The sequence below is a fragment of the Chiroxiphia lanceolata genome, chromosome Z, assembly GCF_009829145.1.
Source record: "Chiroxiphia lanceolata isolate bChiLan1 chromosome Z, bChiLan1.pri, whole genome shotgun sequence".
Taxonomy (NCBI): Eukaryota; Metazoa; Chordata; class Aves; order Passeriformes; family Pipridae; genus Chiroxiphia; species Chiroxiphia lanceolata.
In genome coordinates this window covers 67,155,032-67,182,241 of record NC_045671.1, presented here as the reverse complement: position 1 = coordinate 67,182,241, position 27,210 = coordinate 67,155,032, and the positions used below count along the sequence as shown (strand labels likewise).

The following is a 27,210-nucleotide window of genomic DNA, read 5'->3' as shown; positions in this document are numbered from 1 at the left end:
TTTAACAGAAATGTGTATTTTCTTCAGCCTTCCCTTTCCTCCAAAGAGCTTATTATGGAAGATGTCTTCTACAAAGCAGAAGTTAGGTTGCTCTACCTAAACTGACCTTCATCTACAGCCTTCAACAGAAACTTATCATATTAGATTTTTGATTTTCACCCTCTGAAGTTAGTTTAAATCAATTTCTGGTCAACTGGTTTTTTTTGAAGTGCCTTCCAAGTATCAGAAAAGAAAGCACTTTTGGAAGAATGAGAACATTTTTTGGAGGTAGCAACTTCCCATTTCATGCTTCAGAGAAAAATGTTGACAGCTTTTTTAATGTGGAAGAAATAATTTACCATCACTGCTGATTACTATGGAAACAAGTCTGCTGTGAAAAAAGACTGAAGAACCACAGAATAGCTGAGGCTGGAAAAGGAAGTGACCTCTGCAGGTCATCTCACCCAACCCCCTTGCTCAAGCCTCAATACCTAGAGCAGGTTGCTCAGCACGAAATCCAGATGGGCTTCTGAGTATCTCCAAGGTGGGAGACTCCACAATATCCCTGGGCAACCTGTGCCAAAGTGCAGTCCCTCCCACAAATGTTCAGAAGGAAGCTGCTGTGTTGCAGTTCGTGCTCACTGCCTCTAATCCCCAGTCCCACTACCAGAGTTGTCTCAACTCAATAGCAATACAACTATTACTTTTTTCTCCAAATTTTAGTTGTTTCGGCCACTTCTCCAGACACCATGCAACCCACAAATGAGAATGCAAGAACATAATATACTGTCCACCTGCTTTAGGGTGAGAATATACTGAGGTAGCAGAAAATGAAATTATTCCAAAATCATACTGCTGTCTGCCTATTTGGAGAACAAGGAAGAAAACCCCACAGTTTGTTTTTTTGGGGGATTTTTTTGTTTTTGGCTGGTTGGTTTTTTTAATGTGCATTTGCAACCTTCTCAAAATATGAAAAGTCATTTTTATCTTCAGTAGGAGGCAAATACACCAGATGAAAGGAAATGGTACAGTAAAAGAACAGTTCCCCAACTACACACATTTAATCAAAAGCCATGAATTTAGAAAAACTGTTTCTAATGTCTGCTCAATTTAACAGTTAATTTAGAAAAGTTCAATGCAAGAACTAGAAATAACTGTGCCCTAATTCTTCCTTCTAAAAAAGGCATAATTTGGGCTTACTGGGTTGTAGCAAAAGTTCTGAATCCACAATTTTAAGAATGCACAATCAATTAATTCTGGTATGTGTGTGACAAGAAATAGGAAGGCTACGATCCTTGAGCCACAATTGTTCATTAGAACCTGGAAATCTTATAAGAGCCTTACACAAAATATTTCCTTTTTTTCAGTTTGCTGATTTCTGCTAAGTTTTAAGTCAGAGCGCCACAGCTACCAAGTAGAGGACCCTATATAACTGACTGCAAAGTAAAATGAGATCTAATGCCAAAGACATAATCAGTGTGAACATGGAATTTACACACATATTCAGATGCTCTTCCTGCAGAGTCATAAAGCCCATGATACAATTTATTTGCATTAAGGAAATTCATTACAACACTGCTCACTATCTGTGCTCTTGCCTGAAAAAGGTGTAATTCAATACAGTGATCCAATACAAGGACTAGCTATTGAAAAAAAGCAAATTAAGTTTTTTGGATTAAGAATGGTTCTCTTCCAAAAAACTGCTATATATATTGGTGGGCTCTTGCATCAAAGATTGTGTTTTTCATGAGTTTAAAATTCCAATTAATTCCAAACAGAAAACCTGAAGATACCATGCTCTAAGGGAAGTGAAAAGACTCAGTTTCAGCACTGCTCAAAGGAGCGGGTTTAGTGCTATTTATTGCACATAATGACTGCTAGTTCAGACTGTAAAACTTTGTTGTGAGGTCACACAAGTGACAGAGACCTTAAACTGGCCTTCACTATTTATTCCTAGGAAAAATGAAGGAGGGATTCAAAGTACAGTATTTTGAGTACAGTGTGAATTTTGCTTGCAGTTGGGTAAGTCTTCATCCCCTCCAAATGACTATATTTGACACAGAAATGAAGAAACACAGAGAGCTCAACTATACAATCTTTCCAGAATTTGTTTTCTGAATCACTCCCTACATGAAAAAAAACCCTGTACAATTAAGGAAGCTAATTATCAAGGTATTGGGATAAGCACTTGCACACATAACAGGATATTCAGCTGGGTTCAGTGCAGCACACCCATGGGACTCAGGCCTACTACCTGAGGCTAGGCTAACTGAGGGTAACATAGCTTACCACATTCACTAGGATGCCACAAAGAGGATGCCAGAACAAGGCTTAAAAGGTTAGGAGTGAGTAAGTTGGTAGCAACAACACATTCATGACGTACTTTAGGTTACACATTAATACTTCTCTCCTTCACCAGCTTTCAGTGATTGAGGTGTGAAGATTACAAGAGAGCTGGATTTGCCAGGGAGGCAGACGCAGAGCAGCAAGAATCAAAGGCATACACACCAGGTTGTGCTCAAACCTGGCACACAGCACAGCAACTTGCAGCAAGAACGATCAGGATATGAAGGGATCATAAAATGACCAGCACGTTTTAACTTAGAGAAGAGGTAACTATGAGGACTACACTTATGCCTGAAAACACTGAGCCACAGGTTTAGATAACAGTATGAAAGTCAGTGATCGAACAGGGAATAATGTCTCTGAACGCTACAGGACAGACACATCAGAAGAGAAAGCAAAAGGTCAAGGTGTATAATGTAAGTTAAGGAGGGCACAACTTTGCAAAAGTTCTAAAACAAATTACCCGGAAGGAGCTTTCACACAGCAGGAACCGGAAAAAGTACTAAGTGTATCTGGCATGAGTTAAAGATTATAACAACTATATTGTTTGATAATAGCACATAACAAATATTCTAACAATTAATCGCACATCACAATATTTAACCTGCAGTTTCCTAAATTACAGAAGATGTTTTAAAACTTAAGATTTCACAGGGACATGAAGCTCCTACTCACAGGAGAAAAATAGCAGTGGAAAAAGTTTACATAGCTGCCTGAATATTCAGGAGTTGAACCGTGTTCATTAAAAAGTCTTTTCTAACTCAGAACCAAGAAACAGAATAGTTATCCTATGTTTGCATGGTTACAGAAAAAAAACTAAACTACAGCAGAGGAGTTTCCTGAGCGCTCTTGGAAGCTCACCCTTTAGGCACGCAGTGGTTCAGTATCACACATCTTGCTTTAATTGTTCATTTTTCTTTCTCTCTCAGCCTCAAACGGGCCACAATTCTTTGCTACGATGACTAGATCTGCTATACACTTGTACACAAATATCAAAATGTCCATTTCTCTCACTGCAGCACTTTTTAAAATTTATGTCATTCATCCTTCTACTTGAGCCATATTACCAAATAACACAAGACTGATGACGTGATGTTAAACACCTAGCCAGTAGACTAGGTCCACGGGCATGCTAATGATAATCTACACCTCACCAAAGACTTCTTTTTAATAGGAAGTATTAATGCTATCCCAGACAGGATACTTCAGCTTCCCCATCTATCAGAACAGTCAAATATTCATTCATTTCTTAAGTTGGACCTTAAGCAGATGTTATGTATCAGGAAGCTTAACATTCCAGTGAAAGCTTATTTGGAAAACACGTGGCTGCCACATTAATTAAGTACAGCAACTCCCCAGGGTGAATCCTTTTGCTTTTTCTCTTCCCATTAGCTCAACTGCAGACGTAAGACAGGAATCCTGCCTCCAGCACTTCCAGTACTGCAAAAGCCAGTAAGGGCACAGTCCATCCTTCCTTTGTGATACTCACTCAATGAGATGTCAGTATATTCACAATAACATTGTCAGAATACAGTTTACTTTGCCTCTGAAGAACAAAGTTCTTAGAGCAGGGAGATTGTCCTATGTGTACCACTACCACATCCAGGAGACTTCTCCTCAATGGCACTGTTTAAATCCTACTAAAAAAATTTATGCTGTTATTTCCAGTTATTTACCCTGAGGGGTAATTACTGCATGGAAAGGATTCTTTTGTTCTCTCTTTAAAAGACAAACAAAGCAAACACGACACATATTTTTTGGTATTGCTAATTTCTAGGAAGCAGCAAGTTGATTCAACTAGTGGACAGGACCCAAGCTTCTCAAGTAGGTGCAAAAACACAGTTTAAAATTGGAATACAGATAACAGCTGGAAGCACATTTCAGAGGAAACCACTAGATTTGTGCAGACTTTTTAAGATCTTCCAATCTCCATCCAACTCTAGTGAAATTACAGCTTTGTACACTCTGGCTTGAAGCAACATTTTCTATTAGGATATTCCTTAAGAATGACATGAAAAAGAGGCAATCCCAGCAGTGGAATGTGGAGTGGACACATTCCCAGAAAGCAGGGGAAGGCGGGATCAGTAGATTTGTAAGTCATCTTGAAGAAGCAGTGATGGGTTACTATAAAAGCTCTTAATTATTCACAGCAATTAAAATCAAGGCTATTGACCCCATTACTTATCATTTTAAACAGGAAAAATCATTTAAGTAACTTCAAAGTAAAAGCAGAGAAAGGCCAAAATATACCTTCAAGGAGATAAAAAGAGAAGCAGCAAGACAGAATCATGAGTGAAATCAGCAGGAGTTACCTGTGTTGCAACCTTTGTCCCCATTGCCAGGGCACTGCCTCCACATTTCCAGAATATCCTCAGGACATGCTCTATTCAGGAGCAGGGAGGGCAGCACTGTGTCAGTAAAGCACATGCAGCAGACATGACCCAGCCAGTTCCACAAACTTGCACTTGCAAACATGCTTGATTAAGTGTGGGCAGAACTGTTCAACTAAGGAGCGTTTATCCTCATCTGTCTAGCATGATTCTGCAATTAATGGACAAGGCCTTAAAAGTTTCAAAGCAATCCTCTTTTTCTAGTCTATAAAAATCAGTAATGGACATGACCTGGGGTCAATTGGAAGACAAATACAACAGAATTATGACAAGATTTAACAATAGTAAGTGAGGGGCAAATAAAGTGACTGATGAAATTCAATGCCAGTAACTACAAAAGAATCCACACAAGAAGAAAAATAATCCCAGCTACACTTGTGGACCAAAAACTCCCTTTTCCTTCCTGCCCTTAAATGGAAATGTTCTGTTAGTTCATCTGTTAATTCCATCGGAAGTTCTGCACTGAGAATTTTATCGAAAAAAGACTAAAGAACAAGACTGAAAATGAGATACACTCAGAGTTTTCCAGTGCCTTAAAAGTGCATTCTAAAGAGCCTGTAATTTAGAGTCACAGAACACTGATAAGGTAGATGGGTGTGGGGAGGGGCAGGAAGACCACATACAGACCTGCACTCTACAGCTTTTAAATTAGATGACTGAGTGAATATCATGAGTTCCAATAAGAATGTTGATCAAGAAAAGCTAATCGCTCTTCCTTGAAAAAGTCCAGTCCACTGAACACAATGTGCCTGACAGGACTTCCAACTCAACACCCCTGACCAGGACCTTCCTGAAGCTTGGTAGTATGATGGGACAGGTACAATCTAGACTGTTTTAGGACTAGCCTGTATCTGACAAAACAAGAACAACATGCTCCAGAAATCATTGTTCTCCTTCTACAAACATCCCTCCAGACTTTTAAGCCAGTTGCAGACAGGTTCAAGGTTTTGGAAGGTACTTCAGTACTTTCGTGTGGTCTCAGTAAAGCTGCAAGACAGACCATGCCATCAACAGTGGGACTCACAGCAGTCCTTCTTGGCAGAAGACACCCATTAACAGATTTTGTGTGGCTTACTGGCCACAACCAGTTTTCCACAGGCTTAGCAGTCTGATCAGACTGACAAGTGCCTGAACAGGTCAATCTCCCAATCCCAAATCAGACAGAATCTTTATGACGCTGTCTCCCCACTCTGAAAGTAGTCTGCTTGACTACCAGTTTTTCTTTCTTTGCACCACTTTGCAAAATACAGCCTCTCCAAGCACATCAGCAATGTAAGTAAAAGGACTGTAATGAAGAAAAAATCATGGCATGTCATTTCCTGGTTCAGAAGCCTGGTATCAACCCTGTGATTTTCCTGAAACATGACTGTGGGCCAGATGTTGATTTCTAGCAGGATACAAGGACTGAGAGAAGTCTGAACATTGCTCAGCACCTGGCACATGACAGACCCTTCTGGGCTCAGATGCCTGCAAACTGAAACCAGAGGAAAGAATACCAGATAACATTAGGGCTGCAGAAGTCAAAAGAGAAGAAAGCATTTCCAGAGGAACTGATGTCTTTTTTTTATCTTCTTCCCGAAGACACCCAGAAGTGATGGATTGTAAGACAAGTTGGAATGTAGGGATACATTTTTACGAGTTAGGATCTGAGTATCAAGGAAATAAAAAAGGGAATGTGTGACCAAAACTAAACAGTGGAAAAAAAGGAACTGGAGAGAACACTTCCCAGACACAAGCTAAACTGTCCCTGTCTCACACTAAAAGATTTCCACTTCTGACAATAGTGGGATGTTATAATGAGTTCAAAGTATCCTTTCAAGAGAGCACAACACAGAGCAGCAACTAAAATAAGTGCTCTCAATACAAGCAGTCTCTCAGAAGCCATCAGAAAGACTGAAAGCCTTGCTTAATGCTAGGTACAGATCTTCTTTCAAGACCTACTTTGAGAAAGAAAAGCACAATTCAGATTTTATAACTCAAGTACTATCAGCAGCTTGCTTCAATAACCTTTAATTTTATTTCTCCTAGAATCAAATGACTAAGTTATGCTCTGAATTTCTAGACACAGATCCTCACTTGTCTAACTGCCAATGTGTCTACATTATTTTCATAACAGAAGCCACATCTTATGATGGGAAACTTGCTTAGTTTTTACAGGAAATTCTCTGTTTCTCTCCAATAGTGTCAACCACACTAAAAAGCTTATGAGAATGAAGACTAAGTTGAAAATAACTGCGATGTTAAAATATTTTTAATAAGCAGTTCAGCTAGGGGGAAAAAAACCAGTGCAGTCAGATAGTTAGTTCTGTATGATAGGGTTATTACACTTCTGTGAAATTATAACACGCTTTTGGGTGATAAGAGCAATTCAGGTTTTCTGGCTTTTACTTGATATGAAAGAAAAGCTGTCTAATATTCATTATATGCTTTGAACATGGTTTACATCATACTTGCCCATGCATATCAAGCACTAGGCAAAAAGCACCAAGCTTGTACTAGTACGGTACAGAAGGAAAGCACTGGGGCTACATGAACAAAGTATACAGCAGAGTCCAGTAAAAATTACATTCAGCAGCTGAGATTAGCATTTACCAGCTTGCAGGCTTACATTTTGCAGTATTATTTGGGGTTAGGTAGGAAGAATCAGCACTTCAAAATGAAAGGTCTTCACCTTCAGTCCCTTGAGTTGTGAGGATTACTCAAAACTGCAGTTACAGAGTAAAAACCCATCAGTTCTCTTGATTCATGAACAATTTGAATAATATAAATGAAGGTTAAGGTCAAAGAAATACCCACACATTGGGGCCACAATGTCTGTGAAATTTTTCATTCACTTCACATTACTGGAGAGCTCCATTCAACAGAAAATAAAAACTCTTCCTGAAAAAAACAAGTTTATTCCCTTTTTCTCTCGCCCTCAAGTTCCCAAGTATATGTTCCTTCAGCATTGATGCTATCTCTATCATTATTTCCACATAAATGTAAAAAAAATATAAACAAATCAATGCCATCACTATTTATGTACTTTTACAAAGCACTTGTTTATTGTGTTTACTGTGTATATCCTAGTAGCCCCCTGAAGACCATCAAAATAGATCACAATAAGTACAACAGATGAAGAAAGGAGGAAACAAATATCACCTAGAATTTACTACACAGACTGAAAAGAAGTGGTTGCAATCTCTTTCCTTTCATTTCTTGATCCAGGTTACTACCAATGAGAGAAACAATTCCAGCCTTCCGACACATTGTAGGTATGTATCTGTAAGAACACCCTGTGACCCTGGACAGGTGATTTACCTCAGTTTACACCTGCTGCTAGTGTTAAATTGCAGAAGTTCATTCATCTATTTTAGGAGTAAGGGGGTCAGAAGCCAGGTGACAATGTGCAGCTCTGCTACTCCAGCTGAAGATTAGAAGTACATGAAGTTATGACCCTAGAAACACAGTTTTTAGGACCTTCCTTATGCTGTTTCTATATAGCTAATAAAGGGGTGGATGCCTGATTCAGAGCCTCATGACATGAATTAGAGAAAACACACACATACAAGCCAAATGCTCTGTGAACTCTGAATAGACCAAAGCTGTCCTTATCTGCCTTTAAGCAACCAAAGCCAGTAAAACACTTAACAAAAACTCCACAAACCAAACAAGCTCTTGCAGCATGTCTTGATTTCACCTTCCTCCTCTGTTTTGCCACAAAGATCCCACACTACCACACTCAATACAAAGAAAGAGACTGCACAATATTGAAACACTTCTAGCAATGGATGCAGACAGTGTTCTTTAGAATAAAGAGTCTGTGCATCATCACGGTGAAAGCTTCATAAAGAGACCATCTACCTAGGAGTTCATGAAAAGGTTCCACACCCACTCATTCCACTGAAAAACTGATCCTTCAAACACAGTGTATAAAATCTTCTAAAAACAATACAGATGTCTTTGATAAGCCACAGCATTTTGGAAAGGCTCAAAATGGGCCAATTTTCACCTACATCCACAAGATGGGTCACCCACAGCAACACCAACCATTCCTTACAAATACTAGAGTTTATCCTTGGCATGCAAACCAAGGGCTACTCGGAAAGGAGAACTTCCTTATAAGCACAAAGCTATTTCCCCTTCCTCCTTACTAAAAAACCCCTACACTCTTCCACAGGCATGGTTTCAGTGTTGTTTATTACTCTCCAGTCCTGTTGACAACACTGCTGACCTCTGTCCTTACATGAAAATGTGTTATCAAAGCTTCTTCTGTCCTTGTGATGGATGTGACTGCCTTCTGAAGTTTACTCTGAACATCACAGCCATTGACATTTGGCCACAAGATGGGCATTAGATAGACAAAATCCACTTAAAAGAGTCTTGCAAAAACACATTCAAGAATCTAGGTACTGCATTTACAAAGACAACAGACAAAGTGCAGCAATTTCAATCAAATGACAGAGCAGCAGGTCAGTCTTAAGAAGATTTTACTGAAAATCACAGATTAGTCTGAACACTACTCTTTATATTCCACTTATATAGCTGGATTATTTCTACATCTTTGTTAGTCCTGCAGTTGCTTTGTCTTTGATGTGTGAGGAAAAAAACAAAAAACCACAAAAAGTCTCAAACAAACACCACCACCACAAAACCCCCACAACTTTCTGGAAGCCTTCAGGGTAAAGCTAAAAATCTGAAATCCCCCAAAAGCTAAGCAAAAGACACAATGTACCAATCTCACTCTACATCAAAAGGTTTTGGTTTAGCATTTCATTTTGAATTTGATTATTTTATTTTATTTACAATTCCAGACTTTTCCCCCATGCCAAACTTTTAACTATATACAGTATCTTAAGATTTCTCACAAGTGAGTAATCTAGAGAACATAAGCAGGACTCATATCTAGATCCTTCTGTATATACACATTTCTTTATTCAATATAATGGCTGCAATGCAGTTCATTTTCAATTTTAGATGCAAGCTGCTTTTGGGTTCAACCACATTGCCCTTTTTCAGCTGTAGATCTTTTCTAGGCAGCAAAGTGTTTAAGTCATAAGCAATCACACACAAAACAATACAACATGCTGAATTTACTCTACTTCCCTACTTCAGCTTTTTCACTACCCCTTCACACACCTCATCTTGCTCCAGGACACCTAATGGAAAGCCATTTCCTTCTTCAAGCAACTGTCTTGGAGTTGTGACAAAATCATGACAGCAAAAATAACACATATATATAGGCAATGTCTGTCTCCATTGGTTACCTATGTGAATAATTCCAGATTTTTTTTTTTCCAGGCCATCTTGTATGGCAAGGTTTTGGTAGCTGGCTACAGGGCTAATTTCTGTCAGAAGAAGTCAGAAGGTTCCCCTATGTACAAAAGAGACAGTGCCAGCCAGCTCCAAAACTGAACTGCCACTGGCCATGCCCAAGGCCCTTGGTGACGGTGACTGCACCTCTGAGATAACACACTTAAATAGGGGGGAAAATGCTGCACAACAGCAGCCAAGCAGACCTCAGGGTCAGTGAAGAAGGAGGGAGAGGAGATGCTCCAGAGCAGAAATTCTCCTGCAGCCTGTGGTGGAGACTATGGTGAGGCAGGCTGTCCTACTGCAGCTCATGGCAGACCCCACACGTGAGCAGGTGGATGTGCCTGAAGGAGGCTGTAACCACGCTGGAAGCCCACACTGGAGCAGTTCATGAAGAACTGTGGCCCATGAGAAGGACTCATGCTGGAGAAGTTGGCGGAGGGACCTGTGGGAGGGACCTCATGCTGGAGCTGGGGAAGAACATGAGGAGGGAGGAGCAGCAGAGAGAAAGTGCTATAAACTGACCACAGCCCCCATTCCCTATTTTCCTGAGCCACTCAGGCAGAAGAGGCAGAGAAGTCTGGAGTTGAAGTTGAACCTGGGAAGAAGGGAGGGGTGGGGGAAAGGTGTTTTAAGGTTTGTTTTTATTCTTCACTATCCTTCTTGGCCTTTTGATTGGCAATTAATTAAATTAATTTCCCCAAAACAAGTCTGTTTTGCCAATGACTGTACTTACTGACCCTTTTGTCATACTTTCTCTTTTCCCTGTCCAGATGAGGAGGGTGAGTGATAAAGTGGCTTTGGTGGGCACCTGGCATTTAGTCAAAGTTATCCCACTATAATATAACCTTCTTCCTCCACTGGATTTTGTTTCAATTTCCAAAGTTTTTAATTTTTTATGTTTTGCACAAATGAACCGCATTCTGGAATTTTCTTCATGTCTCCTAATTCAGTAACAGGCTACAGAAAATTTTCAGCTTGTGATACCTTTTTTTTTTTAACTTAGTAAGGTATTTCATTGCCTGATGATCTTGCCTGGCTAGTTATCACCCATTCTCAATCTGTTCCATCAGGAATTCCCACAATCCCATCACACTCTTACCTTTCTCAAGTAAACAAGACCCAGCTCTCCCAAACACTCCTACTACCATAGCTCCTTGTGCTCCAACTGATACTCATGGTAACATCTGAAAGCAAAAGCAGCAACACAGATGCACGTCAGCCAATACCTGTGACATATCCACATACCTCAGCAGTTTTCAGCTGTTTATCTAGCAGCTTAGCAGCAAAAATACCCCTTTGACATGAAAACTTTGAGAAAGAGGACAAATTACAAATATACAGGCTACATTTTAAGTGACTAACTACTTCTGATGGGGACTGCTATTACCAGTATCTTTACACGACTGAACAAACTACCACTGTTGCTTTTAATGAAGGCATACCTCTCTCCAGTCCAGAACACGGGGCTCTCAGATTTATGCATTGAGTATATACACAGATTTTAAAAAAAGTCTAGTTTTCTTTTAGGCATATTTCAGTTGAAGCCAAGATCTCATGAAGTGGTGTACAGAACTGGGAGAGAAGTGTCAGAGTAGCCAGGTCAGCCAGTCCCAAACACAAGCCATTAGCTATACAACAGCACAAAAAGAACCCCATAAGTTTACAATGCATTCAACACACATAATTCTAGGAATTCATAGAGCCAGTTTCAGCAAACCACTTTTATACTTTAAATAATGCACTGAGGCAATCAGAAGTGAAGGCATGTAGCCATTGCCAAACAGCAGATCTTTTTAAGAGATACAAAAGTGACTGTTCTATATATGAAGTATCTAAGTTTGTGTGTCTGCCTGTGAGCATTCCCACATGCAGGTGTCGTTCGTCTCTAGCAGCAAACAAACTGAAAACATACGTGCCAAAAAAAAGAAAAAAAAGAAAAAAAAGAAAAAGAGAAGAGTTAGAACTTCAGACACAGGATTTACCACCAGTCAACTTGTTTTGAACTCTCAAGCCTTCTTTACGATCATCAGTATGTTAATAGCAGTAATAGCAAGTGGAAAAAAAGAGAAATTTCAACAGAGATGTAAATGCATATGGAAAGGAGAGTTTGAACAAAAATCTTGTGACTGGTGAGATACCCATCTTTGTTTCAACACACTACCCTTTTCAACAGCCACTCTGTCATCTTCAAAGCAAAACAAAGCCTTCTAGTAGCCTCTCTATAGTAATGAAGATCAACTGGACTTCTAGAAGTCTACAGAAACGTCTCTTGCCTTCACAGATTTCACAGTAGAAGAGCACATTTGCCTCTCTAAACACAGCCATAAACACTGAAATCAACAAACAGACCACATATTAATTCTGTTTTCATGATACTTGATTTGCAAAGTTGAAGCATGAACTGCTTGTTGTTGATGATGAGAATTATGTCTATACTTCAGAAGACAGTAGAGCAAATCTACTCCTCAAAACCTGCCTCCATCTGCTCTGTTTCACAATGCTTTCTGGAAAGAAACATCTGCAGTGCTTAGGTGAGTAAATTTAGAATTCAAGCTCTCACTATTCAGGTTTTTCCAACACAAAATATGCCATAGTCAGGGCAAAAATCCACAAGTTCAGACTTAACCAGAGATCAAACTGCCACATTTCTTTTTTGTGTATACACCAACCAAAATCCACTTCTCCTTCTTTCATAAGTAATAAATTCATAACAATAGCAGTTTGCTTCATGTGAAAAGCCTTTCTTGTTACCACCATAAAAACCAAGTTCTGTGCCCAGTTTTGCAGTGTTCATACACAATCCTCACAGGGGGTCCAAGCAGTTGGAGCAAGACTGCATTTTATTTACCAGTGCTGAGAATCGCTTTCACATCCCAGAAATATGTCTCCCAAAGGTCTTTCTTCAACCTCAGCCCGCTGTGTTCTCCATTGAGACCTTTGGACAGCCCTGGAGAACAGGTAACTAACTTCACATCCCGGTGTTCCCCTCTCCTGAGGCTATGTGATAGCTCTCCCATTTTGATGTCACAGCTCCAATGAGGACATAAAAAGCTTCAGTAGTCACAAGAATGCTGAGCATAACAATCTGCAAGACGTGCAACTCAGCCCACCAATGGATTTTTACTGCACTTCGAAATTTATTCCTTCAGCAATAGTCTTGAAAAGGACAACCTTAACTGGCCTGGGAGGTAGCAAAAGCAAGGAAAAGGCTTGGAAAGCCGTGAGATCAATCCAGGATGTTCCAGCATGACTCCTTAAATGAGCTGAGAGGAGTACCAAATTTTTAAACACAAGAAGCAGCAAACCCAAGGCAGCAACAGTTAGGCAAAGCAAGATGAAGGCATAAACCACAAATGTTTTATATGAAATCATCTCTTAATTTCATCACAGTGACCGACTGCAAGGAGAAGGGCCTGACACACAAACTCCACAAAGGCACCACATGGGCCCCCATGTGACTGGAAATTTCAGTACCACACATAACGGGTAGGAACTGCAACTTTCAAGCATCTCTGAGCTGGTGGTCTACATAAGAGAACAGGCAAGTGCATCTGTAAGCCACAATTCTCCAGGTGCACCACGTCTATAACCCAAGAACAGTGGGGTTATGAGACCAAAATGTTCATATCAGTGACTTACCCTGTTTCTCAAAAAAGGACAAACTCTCCCAGAATGAACAATTCAAAGTCACTTTCATGTCTGAGAAGACCATTCTTGACCCTTTAGCTATACTGATTAAGTTAACATAGCATAGCTTTGTAGCATAGACAACCCTAAACAGTGACTCCAAAGATACTGTATAGTAAATATCAAAGCATGTCAGTACACAGATATTCAGCAAGTCATACCAACCGTACTGAACAGTATTAAAAGTATTTTCAGCTACTGCTGTCTACAGAGATCATAAAATCCTTAGCAGTTATCCTGGAACTTCCCCTTAGAGCTGTAATAAATCTTAGACAACATTTCTTCTCCAAAACTGTGTAAATTCAAGATCTTTAGAAGATCAAAATTAAAAATAGTCCAGGTGCCAGTCATTTTGGTATCTCTTTGCTGGCCAATCCACCTTATTCTGAAAATCCATAGAGACACAACAGGCCTCCAAAACTAGACATGGTGCCTTGAAAACAAAGCTCTCTGACAGCCTTATACAGTGGTAGAGTGATTTCTTATGTCTTGCCTTCCAATGTAAACAATCTGACTGCTTTGTTACTCCTCTCTTTGTCACTATTAAACTTGAGAGGAAAAAACACCCCAAAAGGCTAAAACAGCAGCAAAGGGCGAAACACAAAAGTAAGGAAGAAATGTTTCTCTCTCTGGGACATCGGTGGCAAACAGAAAATGCAGCATCCAAAAAACAGGAAACAAAAACGTGACCCAACGCAGAAATGTTAGAAATGTTACAGAATAATAAATGAAACAAATGGCACAACTCTTTGTTTTAAAATGCTTTATGACCCCAGCCTAACTGAAGACTCAGTAACTCCAGAAAACTCTGATATCCTCACTTGGCTTCACTACCCACCTTACCCACAGCCACCAGGCAGCTGGTTAACGAGATACAGACAACACCTCAGTTAATTGACATTAAACAAGTCCAAAACAATATGGCCAACTCGCTCACTTTGGAAATTCCCTTATATGACTCAGATGTTTTATGACTGATCCTCAAAAGAAATCAGTCATTACATGAACAGGAGAAATAATGAAAATCGGTGTTCATGGATTTTTGTTCTGTATTTTTATGTTCTCCTCCTGCAATAACCCAGTTCGCCTCCAAATCCTTTCACTTACCATTGCCTGCAATTCCTTTGGTTTCCCTAGTCCTTGATATCCTCCATTCTTTCCTGTGCCCCTGTAAGAGAGACCATACACTGCAGCTATTTGGAAGAAAAACACTGTGGTCCAGCTGCCCAGCAACTACCTATGTCCACGGGTCAATAAGGCAAACAAAACAGCATCAGCTCTCTTCAGAGTGTTTGCTTCAGGGAGCAGAATAATTTATCTGCTACTTAACAACTGATTTCTTAAAAGTCTTTTTAAGAAACTAAAAAGCCTCCCTCAAGAAGCTATTTAGAGAGAAACAGGACTCAGAGAACAAGTATGACAGCTTTACATAAAATGCTAATTTCACTTTTACATGGAAAGGCAACCTGAAGAGGTTATATACCAGTTTTTCACTCTTTGCTTACTTCCTGCTATGCTCATATTTTATGTTATTGACTGAATTCTTGTTTGTAACATTCTCCCTTAAAAATGCTACAGAAAATTTATGTTCTAGTAGAGTCATCACATCAAAAACACTGGTTCACTACCAACTAACAAAAAAAAGATAAAAACACATCAGTGAATATATTTTTATATTTTTTGTTTTATTTGTTCATATTTTACATACCCTACAAGCTTGAAAAACACACGTCCCATTACTGAACAACACATCTCTCAATTCCTTTATCTGGCACTTTCTGAGAAAGTGTACCAAGTATGACAGGAAAGAGACAAGATTCAACATCCCCTACACCTCAAGGACTGAAAAATAACAAAAACTGAAGTGCATACAGACTGCTCGTACATAAACCAGTAAGTAAATAAGTTAGGAAGAAGGGCTGAGAGGCAGAAATGTAGCTCTGCTTTAGATACAAATTGCTACTGATGCTTTACCCAGAAGCATTTGTACATAAAATATCCATCACAAAAGGTGTGTGTGGAGGAAGCACGTTAAGATGACCATGGTGAAAAAATCAAACTGCTGCTCCTTCTCTATTTAGAGTGCCTGAAGCAAGCACCCCCAAGCCAAGGGTAACATGCCCACTACACAGTCATACAAACTTTCACAGGCTGAGAGAAGATTGCTGAACGTCACCTAATCCAATCCCTCAAGACCAGGCCAATTTAGAACAGGCTACCCAGCACCTTGTCTGGCTAAGATCTGAATATCCCCAAAGCTGTAAATTCCATCATGTCTCCAGTTCTCTGCTCTAGGGGGAAAAAATCATTCGTCCTTACAATATCTGCTAGAAATTTATGTATTCCAGTCTGAGTCCTATTCCCAGCCTCTTGCCCTACCAGCATACAAAAGCCTGGTTCTGTCTTTTCTTCATCCTCCCATAAAGGGAGGGTATAGGGCATTGGGATTTCCCCTGGGCTGTCTCTTCACCAGGCTGTGCAACTCTAGTTCCCTCCACCTCCTCAGAGGTCACATGCCCTAGACCCTACATCAGCTTGGTGCCCTCAGTGAGTATCTGCCTTTTCCACAGAGCTGCTATCCACCCATTCAAACCCTTGTGGCACACAGCTGTGCTGTCCCAGTGCAGGACACCTTTGTTGAATACCAGGTCCCCAATTCTCCAGGCTGCCAAGGTCCCTCTGACTAGCACACCCAAGCCCCAGTGTACTGACTGGTCCTCTCCATAGAGCGTAATCCATGAACTAGCTGGAGGACCCCTATTCCACCAGAGGGATACATTGCTCAATAATAGTGTTTTTTTCCAAGTTTGTAAGGTGACAATCCTTGTCGCTGTTGTACCATTTTTACAGTGTTTACCACTTTTATAGCTCTACCCTAATCCTTCCTGTTCAGAATGCCATTACCAAATAAAAAGCTGCCAAAATGCAGCAAATCCTTTAAGTTATTTTTTCTCAGTGTTCAAATTCATTATTAATATTTTTTTCTATCTCATTGCATATCCCTATGGGCACAAGACACTGACAGTGTTTTAAAAAACCAATTAAGTTTCAATGAAGAAAAGAATATTTTTCTGACTGTCTCACTTACTTTTTTCAACTCCACAGGCATCTATGAAGAACAACAAATACAGCTTGACTCCCACTTTTTGAAATATGTCCCTGCACCATGTACCACAGTTTGCTACTTTACTTCTTTACAAGTATAATCACAGATTTCTTAAGTTTGAAGACACTTATCACACCAGTGCCTAAAAGCCTTCATTCCCAAGCTTCCAAAAATCATAACAAATTTCTGAAACCACTCAGAAGACTAACCTGTACCCAATCTCCAAAATAATCTGCAAAATCAATTTACAGATCATATAATAAATACTTCTTGTAAACTTCCTCAAAAACACACACAAACCACAAGGATCACAGACTCACAGGGTTCCTGTGCCTTCCAAAAGCTACTGCTTACTCCTGCTTGGCTTTGTGCCATATCAACTTACAAACAGGAAAAAAGTGATGCTGTGGAAAAGATCTATACAGTAAGCTGCACACACTTAAAAAATGCAGATAAACACATTTTTAAGGGAATTTTAAAAAATCACTTTAAAATGCCAACCTGTAGGCAAGGAGGAAAAAACGCACCACAATTCAGATCCTGCAAACATTTGCACAGGCTCTTCCTGAGAATAGATGTATCCATGTGCCTAAAATTGAAACTTCACTGAGCAGGAATCCGAGCAGATAGTTAACATAAATCTATAATATTTTCACTACGGAACTTGAATATACATCAGGTGCAAAGCAGCAAAAGATAAAGAGGGGATAATTTCCAGCTGTGCTGAAAAAGCAGGCAGCAAATGTTTTCAAACTGTATGTTGCAGTTCTGTGGTGCAGATTCAATCAAACAGCATAGGAGCTGTTCATGTATTCCCTGACAGACCCAACTGTTCCATATACACAGCTAACGTTACTAGCCATACTTTGTGGTTTAATAATCATTTCTCAGGCTCTCAAACTAGAACCTGTGCAAACAAATACAGTGTATGGCTTGTAGCAATATTTAAATTATTCGAGGGTAGTATTCCTAACAGGGAATTTTCCAGGCGTGCGGATTAAGAAATATTTTAATAAGATTCACAGAATTCATACTTTACTCCTCCACAGACTGGCAGACAATATGTAACATAACAACCTTCCTCATGCCCTCCTTCCAAAAAAATATGCACAAATCACATTTTTTTTTTGGAAGCACAGATCAGTAGCATTACAGTAAAAAGTACAATTCCACTAATCATAAAGAATATCAAAACCAATCATAAACACCCTTTAACAGTTTAAGTTATGTTCTTAACTGATACTGGCTAGACATCTTTGTGTACATTTTGTAATGTACAGTTGTGTACATTACAAAAAAGAACAGAAAAATACCTGAAAGACTTAAGTAAGTTTTTCAGCGTTTTGTTTTGTTGGAGTTTTTTTGGCTTGTGGTTTTTTGGGGTTTTTTGTTTGTTTGTTTGGGTTTGGGTTTTTTTTGTAATTGAAATGATGGAGTACGTTTCCTTTTAAGATTATAATTTCCCATTTGAGATTATCCTGGAAACTGGCAAGCAAGGCCAAATGCTTAAGAGATGTGAGCTTTGAAATACTACAGTGTTTCATTGAAGGCTGGTTATTATGACAGGCCGTGTTCAAGGAAACCACACCAGCTGCCAAACAATGAAAGAAGCAACATAGATTATTTGTGTGGATGCAGAACCCTGGTCATTACAAAAGAAATTAGAGAAACATCTTGACACACTTTCCCACCAACAGACTGATAACAGATGTTACTTTTTCACACATCATGCCTGCAAAGGGCTTGCATGAGAGGCAAGATGCAGAGGCTCAACCTAAACATGATGCCAGGGATAATGGGAACAGCTGCTGAGTTGCCAGACTTAGGATGCAGACTCTTTACTGAGAAAGATCTAGAGAAGAGTGTTTTAAGAATGAACATTTGGAGCACGTGTGTGCATTTGAGAAGCTCAGAACACTATACTGTGCTTGCTTAAAACAGTTCTGAAAATACCTACGACTTTATTTCAAAAACCACTTCCTGCATCTTTCCTTAAATGAAGTATGCATTCTTTGCCCTACATTACACATCAAGTCACTTCCTGAAGGAAGCTTTATTTTAAGTCATCAAAGTACAAGAAAAACAGTATTTTTCCCATCAAGAACGAAGAATCTTTTCCTTTTTCAGGGAATTCTAAACGACCAAACATTTGCTGTACTTCACATATACAAACAGGAAAAAAAATAGTTTAGAAACAGCATAGAAGAATTAAACAGAAGGTGTTAAAAAAACCCAAAACAAAACAAAACAAAAAAAAAAAAAACAAACAAGAAACCACAACATAACCAAACAAAACGCAGTAAAACAAAGGTGGGAGAAAGCAACACCATCATATTAGGATATTCCTGTAAATGGAGTTCCTTGTGTGTCATGGTTTGACCTCTGACTAAGTACCAGCAGCCCTTATTCACTCTCCCCCTTCCCCAGTGGGGTTTGGAGGAGAAGTGGGAAAAGGTAAAACTCCTGGATTGAGATAAGAACAGTTTAGTAATTGAAATAAAGTAAAATACTACAACAGCAATAATAACATAATATTATAATAATAATTAAAAGGGAGATAAGGGAGATAAGAGGAGTTGGGGGAGGGGGAATAAAACCCAAGAGAAACAAGTGATGCACAGTACCATTGCTCACCACCCACAGACTGATGCCCAGCCCAGCATGCCTGCAAGGAAGAAAATTAACTCTATCCCAGCCAAAACCAGGACACTGAAAACTTCATAAACTGCTCCTTCATTTTGGTGTTCTACCTTCTTTTTGTCCCAGCCACGTGTTGCATCACATTAACATTGACAACTCCCAGGTTTAGATGACACATCTCCCTCTGAACTTCTAATATGAAGCAGATGCCACACAAGACCATTTAAAATAGCTGAGGTTCAAGACCTAAGAAAAAAAAGTTGCAATGCTATTGGTTGAAAAAGTTTGAAAGCCTGTCTTTCTCAGGGGGAAAAAAAAAACAAAAACCAAACCACGAGTCAAAAAGATTCTGTGTGCACATGGATTTCATTTTGCTAAGATAATTTGAGGGTGAAAAAAAGAGCTTTATAAGCAGCAAAACTAAATATAAAAAGGCAGGGGAAAGAAAAAAACCCACTATTTTAACAGAATTCTTCTAGAAGTAGAATAGCTTTTCCAAGAATTTACAACATTCTCAATCATGCTTATTAACATTTTTTAATGAAGTTTCTCATTTTAACCTTTCCGTGACAAGGTAAACATGCTTCTCAAACTACATTGAGAAGAGTGTTGACTTTTCCATATCTACACCCATCTGAAAGCACTAGTGAAGCAGCGAGAGTCTGAAGCACAGGGAGCACAAAATCCACTCTGCTGCCTAACTTTTTTTTCCTACAGTAATTTCATCTTGGAAAGATGTAGAGCAAGGCTCAAATAGCACATGTAATGCACCTTCAAGGCCAACTTCAGACGGATATGAAAAAGAAAATGGTGTAGCACTGTCATCAAATACAGAAGAATCATTCAGACTTAAGAGGTAACTGATAGGACATGAACAAAGCTATTACACACACATGCATATATAAATGTACCTGTAATTTTTCGTGGCATTCCTTTTCTTTGAACTGAGAATGTACTGCACACCGAGTGATCGATTATCCGTTATTAGTTACTATATGTGAGAGGAGACCATCATTTTCAAAACCAGACAAACTCTAACCAAAAACTGTACGAGACATCACACCTAAATTGCTTTTCATCTGGCAAATCCATGCCACCTTCACCAATGCCTGTGGAGTGAGACCAGTAGAAAAATCAACATACACATTGCCCTTGCTCTAGGCAACTAATAACTTTTAGCCAAGGCAGTAGCTAACAAAAGACATGTGAGTTTACAAACCAAATCAATTGCCAGCTATATTGCAGTTCTGCATTATGTTTTTTTTCTGTGGAGCCCCCAAAATTCACAGTCCTTCTGACAGCTGAAGGATCAGTTTCAATAGGTCATCCTGTTTGAATCAAAAGATATTGACAACAATCAGTATCTTGATGGCTTAGACCAAAAGGATAATTCAGATTATTTCATAAGCAGATGTTGCAAAGCAGAGCATGCATTTCAAAATTAAAGGTTTATCTGTGGTCTTTTTTCTGTTACTAAACTGAAATTTGTACTTCAGAAACAATTTGGAATTTTTCATTCCCATGATTCTGCATATTTTACATCTAGATTAAACAAGGATAAAGTTGTTCATACTGCATGAACTGCAATTAAAAAATTTCCATATCAATTTTATATTATTAACTTTCCTTAAAATAGATTTATCTCAGTTTTACACTATCTTTAAATACTTATTTTCGGGGCAGGGTGGGGGAGAATATCAACATTTGCTAATATTCATTTGAGCTGGTTGGTGCTTGTAGCTAAAAGGCATACTTCTAAAGAACAATTTCAGCCTATAAAATTATAATTTCTAGTTCATATAAGCACTACATATTAATTTATCAAAGAAAGTCAAAGTGAAGTAAAAAATAAAAGTGATAGAGTAGTCACAGAAAATAGCTTAAAATAAATGCACATTATCTGAAAATAATTGTTAAAGGAGTATATTTGCATTTATTTCCAAAATTAATACTATAAAGATGCAACTCATATCTCTTATAATCAACTTCCTGAATAAACATTTATTGTATGTCTGCTAACATTAATTCCATAATTACTAGACTCTTAAGTACATCAACGTTATGTAAAAAATAAAGCCTTCTATCTTCCTTTATAATTCAAAATTAGCAAAACTAATATATCAGCATTATAATGAGCAATTTTGACATGCTAAAGGTAATTCTAATCTGGTATCCGAGACAGATCAGTTCTACCCATCGAGCATGCAGAGTAACAGGTTTACAGTATTATAGTAATTCTAACCAAGAAATACCATCAAGCTATTTCTTTACACTGCATTTGGACCAACTTAAAATAGAGGTGCTGCAGTGCTAGTTTCCAGTTTGGGTGGGGTTTTTGTTTGCTTTTTTGTTTGCTTTTTTTATTTTTTTTCCTTAATCTATCAAAATCAAACTCTTGAAAAGCATCCACATACTGAACGTGCTTCACTAGTTTTTACCAAGAAGTTATCTTTCCATCTCAATTTATGTTACATGGTCATAAAGCTGTGAAGGCATCACCGTGTCGTAAATAAAAAAAAACTAGCATCTATCTCCAGGCATGCCAGAATTAAATATGACTCCCACTGTAAAGCCACAGTAACTGCTTTCCAGTTTGAGAAGGAAACCACAAATACCACACAAAGATGGTATAACTATGCACAACTGCTAAAGGCACAAAAGTTTACATGCATTGAAATGAACATACAACTCTATTACAAGTGTTTAGCATATACAGCATTAGGCAGAACCGCTATGAATTCAGCTTTCTACTGCACTTAACTGACACACCAGTACTATCTGTACGAGGAAGTCCAACTCCTCACATTTCACAATCGTGCATATGTTTAAAAACTGGCACTGATCCCTTCAGCAGAAATTTCAGCTTCTCCAACCTGAAAGATTTAGCAGATGCCTAGCTATCTGCCAAAATAAGCACCTTCCCTTATCCCTCTTAATATTCTCTGGTAGGACTTAAGAGACTCATGTGCACCTTAAACGACTACTAAACTAACTAAAGACTTAGAAACATAAGAAGGGCAAGCAATATTAATTAAATTTAGCAAAGTTCATCAGATGACATCCAAAAAGCTGATATGCATAACAGAGATGTTCAAGAGAAAAACTGCTTTCACCAGTTATGGACATCACACCATTTCTTAAGTACAGCACAAATTTCAAAAGCCATCTTTCCAGATGTTGGAAAACCTGAAAATGTTAATATAGACCTTAAAAAAAAAAAAAGAAAATATTGAGATACCCCAATGGAGGCAAAATACTTTATGGAAGGTGAAGTGCCTCTTAAGATGAGGATCAATTTTCTGGATGAAACAAAGAATCAGCTCCTCATTGCAGCATTTCTGGTCCAATATGCTTTTACTAATTTGACAGCAATGAATAGAGACTTTCCATTCTGTTGACACACACTGGGTGAAAAACACAAAAGAAACAAGAGCAAAAAAGACCCACCCATCACTGAACGTTTTTCTGCTGGGGGAAAAGACAGAGTAAACATTCTTTTAACCTTGCGCTTAAACTACAGTAATTTCACTACCCCCTAATGTCTGAAGACCAGATCACAATACAGTTTTTTATCAGAAGTTAATATATTAGGACCACCAATAGGTGACTGCTGCATCAAAAGTGCAACTAAGAGGATGCTCAGCAAAACCATCCAAGTTCAACCCTGATGCCTGAGTTTAGTGCATCATTTTTCCCTCTGAATGAAAAAGGCAGACCTTCACAAAGAGTAACAGTCTTTCCCTCTGGAGGAAAAAAAAAAACCCCAACACAACCCCCCCCAACATTTCTCATCCCCAATCCAGAAATCTCCTGTATTTGTCTGTAAATTATGACACTATATCAAAATTCGAATATGAATCACAGATCATAGCATCTGAAAATGTGTTATGTATTTTTGAGACAACGACAAACAACAAGCTACTACTAACTAACAAGCAACTACTAACAACAATCCACTACTGTGACTTAAGTATATTAACCATGCAACCTGGGTATCTGCAAGAGTTCCTCTGAGCAAACTGGTTCTGGCTATTCCAAACACCGTTAAGCACGGGACTTTTAAACACAGGACCTGGGCTACTGAATACCAAAACTCCAAGGCAAACCCAAAAAAGCCTCTTCCCCTTCTGAAGAATAAAAGCTCAGCATTCCCTAACCCAAGAGTAAGGTCTTTCTACACTAGGTTTGTGATGGATTCACTATATGATAAGGGTTACAGTACTTTCCTCCACCATGATTCTCCAAATCATGGAATATACAAAAGCTTTTATCTCCCAGCAGTAGTATACTAGGTCAATTTGTCTATCGGATTGTTAAAAGCTTAAGAAGATTAGGAGTGGTTTTGAGATCAGGCTTTAAGATAAGGTTATCATCTACACCAGGAATGTCCCATGCAATTTTAAAACAAAAAGTTGAAATCGACCTTCATCAGGTAAAACATCCATTTCCAGATAACCTACACTGGAAGAGTATTTTTCTCCTATATATGTTATTAGGAAGGCCCAGGAGAGACTAATCTGCTCCTTGTGTTGTGTGCTCTCAGGACACAGCAAAAGCAATTTCTGAGCTATATAATACAATTCAAAGGTCAACATTCAAGTTCTCCCTCAACTTTCTGCATTGTAATCCTTTAATATGTTGTCAATTACGAATTTCAAGAGGAGCTTGTCTATAAAACCTACTTCATTTCAGAGCAAGATTTCTATCAGTGTAAACACTCACACTGCAGACTCCTGTAAATTGCCCAAGTGCCCAAGACATAAGCACCACTAAAAATACATGCTAAGAAAAGACTAATTAGACAGCTCATTTCTTTAGCCTCCAGGCCCAAACAACGATGTCTTGTTTTCTGACCTTCTCCCATACCACTTCCTAATTACTAACTCCGTATAGGCATAAACAACTTCATGCTGGCTGCCATTCACAAAGAACAGCTTAGGAAAACATCTAAGGCCCCGGTCCCGAAACCACACAGACACGCGTTTAAATATAAGCATGTGGGAAACTCCAGCGCAGACTTGGAAGCAGCTCTTGTGTTTGACTGTAAACAAGCACATCAACCCATATGCTGGGACCACAGTCCTGGAAACGTCGAAGCTCCAGGACGAATGAACCACATGCCCACAACCAGCTCCTCAGAGAGACCCTGCTGCGGGGTTGTTTCTAAGAGGAAATCCAAGAACACATCTATGGGGCTGCGGATGAGGGCCCGGAAGATACTCAACAGGGGTGTCTCACAAGGTATCAGCCTGACTTGCAAGCAGCATTTTGGAGCTCCGCGCAGGAACCCGAGGTAACCTGTCACTGTGCCCCGGGAATTCCCGCAGTTACCGACGGCCCGCTGCGAGGGGCGGAGCCTGGCTCTGGGCACGGACACGGGCACGGGCACATCGCCCCATCTCACACACACACACACACACACACACACACACAAACACACACACACACACACACACGAATCCTTCCAGGAGCGGGGCGCAGCGGCCAGGCTGCTGCAGGCCGGCGGCCGCTGCGCAGAGGAGGGGGGGCGGCAGCACCGGCGAGGCCCCGGCGCTGCCCAGGGCACATTAAAGTGCGATGAGACACAGGAGGCGCGCACACGGCCGGCGAGGGGGCGAGGGAGCGCGATGCCCTGCGTAGCGCAACCCCTGCGGCTGCACGAGCGGGCAGGGGCGCAGGGCTGGGGCGCGCTGGCAGCAGCGCGGCAGCCAGAGGCGACCGCCCGAGCGCCAGCACTGCGGGCCGCCCGCGCTCCGCACCGCCGCATCCCGACCGGCCGTCGGGGAAAGAGCCGCCGCCGCGCCGGCCACCGGCGCAAAGGCGGCCCCTGGTGCCCCGTGGCCGGCAGGGCGACACACGGCCTGCCGGCAGCGCCGCCGCGACCCGCCCGCCGCGCTGAGAACGGCGCGACTTTCTCCGCCGTCCCGTCCCGCCTGTGCCTCCCACCCGGGAACGGACCCCGGGCGCTGCGGAGGGCAACTCCGCGGCCCTACGCGCCGGCCTCGCTGCCAGCCGGGGCAGCCGGACGCCCAGACCCGCTCCCCGTCCCCCGGGGCCCCTCTCCCCCTCACCTGGTGGCGGAGCTCTGCCGCCCGGGGCGCCGCGGGGCGCGCCGTGCCCGGCGGGGCTGCCCCGGCCCTGGCTCCGCGCTCCTGCCTCCGGCAAGCTCGGCCCGTGGAGGGGCGGCGGCGGGCAGAGGGCGGCGGGCGGCGGCAGGCGACCGGAACCGCCGCTCATGGCGAGTCCCGGGAAGCCGGAGCGGGAGCGGGTCCGCGGGAGTGCCGGGAGAAGGCAGGCAGCCGAGGGGGAGGTGGAGGCGGCGACGGCGGCCCCGACAGCGGGGGAGGAGGCAGTGGAGGAGGCGGGGGGCGGCGGAGAGGAGGAGGAGAAGGCAGGCAGGAAGGGGGCGGCGGAAGAAGCCACCCATCTGCCGCGCCGGCCCGCCTCGCCGGCCTGCCGGAGGTGCCGCTCGCCGCCGCTCTCCTGGCCGGGCGGAGCGGCACCGCGGTCCTGCCGGCGGGCAGGGGCGAGGAGCCCGGCGTCGGGCTGCGCCCCGGGGGATGCCGAGCGGGCGGCCACCGGCATAGCAGCCCGCTCCGGCAGGCCGGCGGCGACCGCCGCCCCGGGAGCAGCCCCAGCGCGGGGGCGGCGGAGCGGTCAGAGCCAGCGGGGGCGCCTGGGTGGCACGGGCGGCGTGGGGAGCCTCCAGCCGGGGCGCAGCCCACCGCCGGGCACGGAGGGCCGGTGCCGAGCCGTGCCAGCTGCTCTAGGGGAGAAGCCGCTGCTGCCGCCGAGGAGGAGGAAGAAGCCTCCCCGCCTGCTTCCTCCCTCCCTGCCTCCTTCCCTCCCTGCCTCCAGCCCCAGCGGTCCGGCGGGCGGGCGCGCTCGGCGCCTCCCCAAGGCCTCTCTCCGCTGGCAGCTGCTGCCGCAGGGCGTGACGGCCCGCGGGGCGCGCACAGGCGCGGCCGCCCCGCACTGCGGCGGAGCCCCCGCGGGACAGCGGCAGCGGGGTCCGCGCCGGGACCCCCGGCGGGTCTCAGCCCGCCCCGGCCGGACCCTGCGCGCAGAGCCCGCGCTCATCCTCGCCCAGTCCCGCCGCCGTGGGCCCTTCGCCTTCGCTGTGCGGCTCCGCACACCGAGGCGGCACAGCGCGCCGGGGAGGGGGGCGACGGGCAAGGGGCAAAGGTCGCGATCGATCGGGCGATCCGGCCCCCACGGGCACGTGTGGGGAGCAGGGACCGCCCCATCCAGCCGTCAGCTTGGGAAGCGTCAGCGGGAGGCGGTGGGTACCGGTCCCTCACAGGGACACACCGCCCCTGCCGGAGTGTGCAGAAAAGGCAGGGATGTGGGTGAGCTCCTTTCTACGGTGACGCCAGATAAACAACGTTTGTAGTTGCCGGATAAAACAGCATTCTGGCAAATCCACTGGCATGGGAAGACGCCAGGAACACAACTAAGGGTTTCTCCGAAAGGGGGGGGGGGGGAATGCCTCTTGGCGTGCGTCCGTGCTGTGCTGCGGTGCGGGGAAACAGCTGCCTGTGCGGAGCCCAGCCAGCGGGTTTGGTTCTCAGGAAGAGTAAAATAATCGGAGAATTGACACATACATAAACAAAGAAAAATCACATGGAAATTTACTACCTAGAGCGGTGCACGTGCTGTCGTCAGTGGAACAACAGCAATTCTGCGAGATTGAAATGTGCAGACGGAGAATTAATTTCGTTTTCCTCGTCACAGCAGTGCTACTTTTTCCTGTGCAATGCTGCGAGT

At 42.1% G+C, this 27,210-nt stretch overlaps 1 protein-coding gene across 2 annotated transcripts in view; it reads right to left on the bottom strand.

The window, feature by feature from the left end:
* The window catches only part of RNF38 (ring finger protein 38), a 108,491-nt gene extending 82,728 nt beyond the window's left edge, over positions 1-25,763 (bottom strand). Inside the window, exons 1-2 of one of the 2 annotated variants that reach the window (XM_032675393.1) lie at positions 12,859-12,919; positions 11,110-11,194 (exon numbers count right to left, since the gene is read on the bottom strand). In XM_032675393.1, the coding sequence (XP_032531284.1) occupies positions 11,110-11,158 (49 nt within the window). In that variant the 5' untranslated portion in view covers positions 11,159-11,194; positions 12,859-12,919. Of the gene's footprint in view, positions 1-11,109; positions 11,195-12,858; positions 12,920-25,514 lie in introns of those variants that run through there. The other variant, XM_032675392.1, reaches the window with a different exon arrangement.
* Between the last annotated feature and the right edge of the window lie 1,447 nt (positions 25,764-27,210).